Source organism: Adiantum capillus-veneris, chromosome 23 (genome assembly GCF_014529385.1).
Source record: "Adiantum capillus-veneris isolate H3 chromosome 23, ASM1452938v2, whole genome shotgun sequence".
Taxonomy (NCBI): domain Eukaryota; kingdom Viridiplantae; phylum Streptophyta; class Polypodiopsida; order Polypodiales; family Pteridaceae; genus Adiantum; species Adiantum capillus-veneris.
This window is the reverse complement of record NC_140953.1, coordinates 31,991,850-31,998,974: the sequence shown is the minus strand read 5'-3', so window position 1 is coordinate 31,998,974 and position 7,125 is coordinate 31,991,850. Positions and strand designations below refer to the sequence as shown.

General features: G+C 43.0%; 1 protein-coding gene across 1 annotated transcript; it reads left to right on the top strand.

Moving 5' to 3' along the window:
- The first annotated feature begins 267 nt into the window (after nucleotides 1-267).
- On the top strand, nucleotides 268-4,916 carry LOC147427600 (uncharacterized). The gene is made up of 7 exons (XM_086496737.1): nucleotides 268-338; nucleotides 1,573-1,635; nucleotides 1,732-2,009; nucleotides 2,469-2,522; nucleotides 2,657-2,769; nucleotides 3,046-3,121; nucleotides 3,275-4,916. Exons 1-7 carry the CDS (start codon nucleotides 268-270, stop codon nucleotides 3,376-3,378), a joined length of 759 nt encoding a protein of 252 aa, XP_086352863.1. The 3' UTR covers nucleotides 3,379-4,916.
- The last annotated feature ends 2,209 nt before the right edge of the window (nucleotides 4,917-7,125 follow it).

Here is a 7,125-nt window from a genome sequence, read left to right as displayed (position 1 = left end):
CTCTCTCTCTCTCTCTCTCTCTCTCTCTCTCTCTCTCAGGCACATAACACAACCCCCAATCGCTCCCTCTTCCTCCCTGCAATACACAAGATGCCCAATTGTTCGAGATGTCTGGCATCTGTAACCGAGCTGCTAAGTTGACAGAGAGGAGTACTCTACGGTAGCACAAGTTAGTTGCATACCTGCATGGTTGCCACACGCCTCCCTCCTGTGATATTATTTCAAAAAAGGATGAGGACTGAAGCATATATTCAATCAAAGTGTTGAATGTCCTATAAAAGTGCTGGTAAGTTTAAACACAAGGGAGTTCAAAGCAGAATGCATGAGAAGCACATAAGGTAGTTATGGGTTGCCCTAACCAGGAGCCACACAAATGCATTACTGGAGTCTGGATGTGTCTGTGGATCGGTTATTTTCCTTACCCTTTGGATTCCGATTCCTTGGTACAAGTTTTCTAACAGGCATTCAATGACTTCGTTTGACAATAGGTGCTAGCATTCAAGCATGTTTGATGTCTTGGTTGATGAGACGAGCTTAGTAGTTACATGTACTTTTATCCAAAGGGTAATAAAGAAACAACATTTGCTTGAGAGAGAGAGAGAGAGAGAGAGAGAGAGAGAGAGACTAAAAAAATTCATGCTGGCAATTGCGAGCCATGGCAGCTCTAGCATGTAAGCCCTGACCGATGGAAGGAGGAACTTGATCGCTTCGAGTTGGAACTTCGGAGGAGATAATAGTCGAAGGGGTGTGAATGATGTGTCCACTGATGTCACCAACGATGTGCACATCGCTTGGCATTCCATTATGCAGCCTCGAGTTTGGCTCGGTTGTGCCCCCAAAGCCCACCGCCAGCTCCATATCCTATCAATGATTTCTTTCTGTTGCCCACTCCGCCGGAGGCGGAGTTAGTCTCACTCGTTATACATATGCATACATACATAAAACTAATCACTCTCTCTCTCTCTCTCTCTCTCTCTCTCTCACTCACACACACACACACACACACACACACACACACACATATATATATGTATGTGTACGTATGTATATGTATGACACCTTACTCCGTATACTTGGGTGTCTAATGACACCTTGTCCCTAGCACAAAAGCTTCATGTTGACGCCTATTTCAACTATTTTAAGCTTCATTTTATGCCCAATATGCCAATGACGCCCAAAATGGCCTCCAAATTTAAGGCCTGAATCAGAATCATACATGAGAGTCTCGACTCAAACGCCTTGGCTAGGTGTCAGAGTGTGACAGTGGGCTAAGAGGACAATCTTCATCATTAGTATCACGAAAACATCATTCATCATTGTTATTCCACAATCTATATAATTATGATCAGAGCGTCGCTGCCATGATTTTTATGATGACATAAATATATACTTCCAGTCTCCCAGCGTCCCAAGTCTAAGAAACACTCACTCGCGTCTAAGACTTGACTCAGTTGAGTCGGTCTCACGGACTCACACACAGTCGTAGAAAGTCCTTCTTCAGCGCTCTCTCTCTCTCTCTCTCTCTCTCTCTCAATTAACAGGTTTTCTTTAAGCACTGCAGGAACGAAGAAGGCTTCTGCATCGCAGCAGAAAACTTCAATTAGGGCTTCATTTTCCCGTGGAAAAGAAGACGTCGTGGGTGCTTCAAATATTATACAAAAAAAATGCTTGCATTCTGTCCATGTGCTTGCATGCCCCATATTCACAAGCTTGCTTTTCGCGTCTGATCAGGCTGGTTGACATGTGGCCGATCGGAAAAATCAAGCTCATCGTCCCTCCAAAGCCCATCAAGCTCTTCGATCTTTGGAGTGGAAACACAAATGAATCTGATGGCCGCCTGCGTTTGCGAGATATACGAGCGGCTCTGGATGCAGATGTCATCTTTTATGTCGACAAGGATGGGTTTGAAGTACTCATATCAGCTCATGATAGAGGTGCTTGGAAGGGATACAGCACAGCGCTGTTCAAGTGCGAGCAAGAATTGGTGGTGGTTTGCCGAAAGGATTCCGGTAATAATCTCTTTCTCGAGTCTCAGCCGCTATCTCGGCCCACTCTAATCCCAGAAGCATGACACCAACACTCAAGTCCAGGCAATGAGCCAGCCAGTCCAATTAAACAGGTGTCCTTGTTAACCTGTCTGTATTTACTGAATGTAAATTTCAGAGTTATTACAGCATCAAATGGTTGTCATATATGCAATATGATGTGGAGACCTTACGGTCGCATGAAAACATGGGTCCATCTGGCTCCAATTTAAGCTCTGCTTTAGCATTCAAAGCAGCTGGCATGGCTGAAAAGAATGTCTTTAGAGTGGAGCTAGGTGTTGAAGATTGCATAAATTGTGAGCGGCACGTGCCCCTTTACAGTCATTGAATTGGTCTATGCTTGGATTGTACTGCAACTTCAACAAACCAATGCTCTCCATTTATGTTACATAACAAGTGTTCTGTTGGAAATGTTGATTACAGGCAGGAGAGCAATGAAGGCAATTGTACCCGTGATGCCACCACCGAATAACTCGCGTATGTCCGTTTGGATTTTTGTTCTGGATACAAGTATACTGAAGTGCATGCAGGCATTGAAGATTAAACAAAGTGCTTCTTTTGCAACTCTTTCAATGGTGGCCTTGTGATGAGAAAATCTTTGTTGTGCACAGGGGCAGGACCAAGTGGCATATTGCTCAAGGATACAAAGGATATGGAAAGGGTTCTTGAGCTACGGAAGCAGCTCCAAGAAGGGTTGCGAGAGATTGATGAAAAGTTAGAAAGGGTACTCAACATCCGCGTGAAATACTAGCATATTTCGAGGGGGTGTCCTCCAATATAGGTTCTCAACCTAATAGCCAAAATTCAGTCAAGGGCTTGAAGCCAGTAAACTATGGGTGTTATTAGTCTAGCAAAAATCTACATGGTTTTGCTTGCCCAGGGCCTAATTTAGTCTAATATATAGCTTCAAGAACGGTCATTTACTTGCAAAATGGCTTTGCTTTGCACAGATCAGATAGCTTGTTGTCGTGTTATCGCGATTTTGCACATGTTTTTGCAGCGAATGAATGGTACGTTTGCAAGTGAACGGAGCCATTTTCTAGCTGTCCATTGCTCTCAATCAGATGCATATGATGGTGAGGATTGTTGGGTTGGATGTTGTGAAATCAGCTGCCCTTATAGAAGGACGGCGTCTTTGTTTGTGAAGAGAGTGTTCATGCGAGGCACGCCTACCAAGCCCATTTTTTAAATCAGAGGTGGTTACTGAGCCTTCGAGTGGTCCTGCACAGATTACTGTGCTTGGAAAGACTTGCCACACTTGGAGGTTGATGCACAAAAGGTGACGCGCGCAGAGTCGCCGCTCGCCAGAGTGCAGAGCATCAATGCACTCTGAGTAGCCTTTTGTAACTATGCCGATTTTGGCATAGTTACAAAAGGCTATGCTCGGTAGAACTGAGCTAGCTCAGTAGGACGTGTGCGTGAGCACATTGTGGGATCTGTTATCTGTAAAAGTTACTGATAACTGAGCCTCGCATGATCAGCACCTAAGACTTAGACTAGTTAGCATCATTATAATCAATTTAGAGCTTTTAGCAAGCTGAAAGCTGTTCACGAGCAATTTAGAATATAGTTTTAGAGTGAAAGTGAAAAACGATTATGGATTTTTGGTTTTATTCTTGGCTCCATCATGAGCTCCATATTCAGAATCAGCTTTTTCTTCTTTGTTGTGGGCTTGTTTGATCCCCCCCCCCCCCTTAACTGTTGCTTAATTTATTAGGGAGGGATCTCAGAGATAGACTAGGTCTGAATACGTCATCAAAGCATAGTTTCTAGGTTCCCCCGAATGACTCCTGCTGGTGGCCCTGTTCGGACATCCCGTCCCATCTCCCCAACCTCAGCCAGGAAAGCCCTTAGCAAAGGCCTCAAACTTGGTTCGACTTGTGGGACCCTGCTTCCCAAACTTGCTCAGCAACTTGGAACTCTCACTGCACTTCAGGCTCAAACCTTGGGAATGTACCCTCGCTCGTAGCCGAACCAGAATCTTCCCTTCCAAGCTTGTAGCCTTTACCTGGAGAGGTCGATTTAAACTCAATCACCCTATTTGCAAAGGCTTCTCTATGGGAAGATCTTTACCCTCCACCCTAAACAGAAGATGGAGTGTCAACTACTCCAAGCAGTGGGACTTCCAAGTTCCGAAACATCTGTTCGACAGCAATCGAACCCAAAAAGTCTGTTCTATTATGGCTCATCCTGCAGAAGGTCGGGCGCAACAGGCTAATCTCGGCAATGGAATATGTTGCAGGTGTCACAAAGAGGTGGAAGATATTTGCCACTTATCCGTGTCTTGCTCTTGCTCCTCCAACCGCCCAATTTTCTCCCCCTTGGTCAGGACTGTAGGCTTCTCCCCTTCTTGGAAACAGCTACTGTTAGGGACTATGTAGGAGTAGTTTATTTTGGAATAAATCCAGGGTTGAGTTCTGGTGGGTCGTCTGGCGTCAGTGGAATGGCCTATTGTTTGAGGGAGCTAACCAGACTCCTAGTCTGAGCACGCTGCTGTCTTCCATCAATGTGCAAGATATACAGGTCGCAGCTGACCACATCACCATCTATTGAACCAAGATGGATATTCTCAGAGACTCCAAGAACTACTAGGAGCATATGCGCGAAGGCGAAGAGGGGGACCCCTACTTTGATGAAAAGAAGCTCACGTAGGAGGACTGGGAGAAGAAGCTGGAAATTGAAATAGCCCACCTGGAATCCCGTATTCAGGAAGGGCGGTTCTACTTTAGCCACCTGCAAGGAGAGTTAGATAATTTACCCTCCATGTAAATTGTTCAAGGATGGTAGGAATAGGTATGGGACACCTGTGGAAGAACTTCCTTCTATGTTCACTTCAGTTTTGCTGGTCCAAGTGGCCGTTTACAATGTAATTTTTTGCTCGTCTAATATAATTCACCGCGCTTATAGTAAAAAATAAAAATAAAAATATTCCAAAGAGGCCAAGATCAGGCCTTCCTCCGTTGAATGCGAATGAACACAACCTTGGTCTCTGAGACTGACAAAGAAAGGTCAGCCTCGAACCTTTTTGCGTATGATTAATTAATATCATCTAACGTCTATAAGATATTGGCGTGCAATGACATTTTTCGAGCGTTTTAAATGATGTGGCACTCGAAAGCACCCTCTCAAAAATTGAGATCTTCGATATTAAGGGCATCTAGGGGAGCTAGTTACGCACTATTGCTCGAAATTTAACATTGGGGGATTGGCTACTTTTCTGATTGGTCTTTTCCGAATGTGATATTCTCTTGCTTTGAGGTCGAAGGGGAAACATCAGGAATGGTATGTGCACTTTAGAATTGCTGACTACTTACGCTATGGTCACGTTGTCGGATTGTGTGCAGTTTAGCTAGGAAGGTGTGAAACCTATGGTTGTGAGTTCGCGATGAGAATCGCAAACACTTTGTGAAAAAGTGTTTATGGAGAATCACCAATCCTCTTCTTAAATATAATTTAAATTCAATGAGCGTTGAAAGTCACAAACCCTTCTTATTGTGCTGGAGTTTGCTTGTTTTCGTAATCAAGATTATGACGAAAGGATCACCAAATCACATCCAATTTTACCAAATCACCAAATCACACACACATACACATATCTACATGGGCAAAAACTAGTGGCCCATTATCTCATAAATATTGACTTGCTTCACTCTTGCAACTTCATACCCACATGCATACTCACATGGATTCTTCTTTGCCTACTCTAGATCATGCCATCCCTAGAGATGGGTTCACACACACAAACACACACACTAAGATACATGCATATTTTCTTGCACTCTCTGAGTGTCTCTACACACACACCCACACACATCAAACTGGGTAGGAGCAATTATAATTAGTAGAATCTGCAACATGTGCATAATGTGGAATCTATATGAGATAGAAGACACACGAGTCTAGAAAAATTCACCTCTGTGATATTTATGCATAATTCTTTCATCCTTTGTGTTGCATCCACTTTAGTTGGACAAGGTTGTAGACTACAAAGATGTTTCTTATCAAAATTTGTTCAACCCAAAACGACTTTTGCCCAGATAATCTAAGGTTCACTTCTTTCAGCCTTGGAAAATACTGCCACAATCATTGATATAGTTTACCATATGTTTGTGGCACCCACTCGAACCTAAAGCCTCAACTTTTTTCGCTATGTCACATCCTTTGATTGACACGTCATTAAGAAAGAGCATTGTAATTTAAGGTATGAAATCACGTAGGACTTTGTTCATACCATTCATCATGTGCGCAACTGAGTTGGTTGCTTCTTTCGGTAAGGTGCACATCCTTACCAAACCCAAGGGTATCCTCATGGTAGTTAAGTCCCTGCTTTTCATTGCTAGTTGGAACTGTTCATACCTGGAGTACAAATCCCTCATAGAATATATTGCCCTTCTTCCCAACGCCTTTGTAAACTCATCTACAATTTGCCCTGTATCCATATTCCTAATTATGACTTTGTTGATAGGTTGCATGTTTTGAATAGAGCATAGAGCTCCATTTTTCTTTTTTGTTGTGAACCATCTGGTGAGTAGGGAGCACACGAAGGCTCCAAAACCCCATCTTTATCTTTTCATTGAGTAAATCTATAAGCTTTGAAAAGGGTGCTTTTGGCACAAGAATTGATGGTAGATTCCAAGGCACATGAGGTACAATAAAATTACTGTTGGTTCGACTATAGAAGGATCCACGCGCCCTATCTCATGTGACTCAAATACAAAATCTTTTCCATGTTTGGAGAGCATTTGTTCAAAGCATTTTCTTTTAGCCTATTTCAAAAAGTCATTGCTTCCAACTTTTGACATCTTCAATGATTCTTGCGTAAACTTGTGTCCAATTCTTTTTGGATCTTAGAGACTAGGTTGCAAAGAAGCTTACTCCATCTTTTTCTTACAATCTGTAGGCAAAGGTCGTGCCACTGGTTTCACCTTCTTTGCTATAATCTTGTACTTTGTCTCTAATCGCACTTCTAGATCTTTTTGCGCATTGAAGCACTCATATTTAAAAGCTTCAATGACTGTATACGTACATGCCCATAAAAGATAATTTTACAAGGTCGTTTCCATGTTGACAACTAGAATCC

Excerpts from the sequence above, each read along its gene's own strand:
- LOC147427600 (XM_086496737.1), top strand. The coding sequence starts at position 268 with ATGTCCTATAAAAGTGCTGGTAAGTTTAAACACAAGGGAGTTCAAAGC. Across the intron at positions 2,770-3,045 it reads TTGATGAAAAGTTAGAAAGG|CGAATGAATGGTACGTTTGC; the intron begins GTACTCAACATC and ends ATGTTTTTGCAG. Across the intron at positions 3,122-3,274 it reads TCAATCAGATGCATATGATG|ATTACTGTGCTTGGAAAGAC; the intron begins GTGAGGATTGTT and ends GGTCCTGCACAG.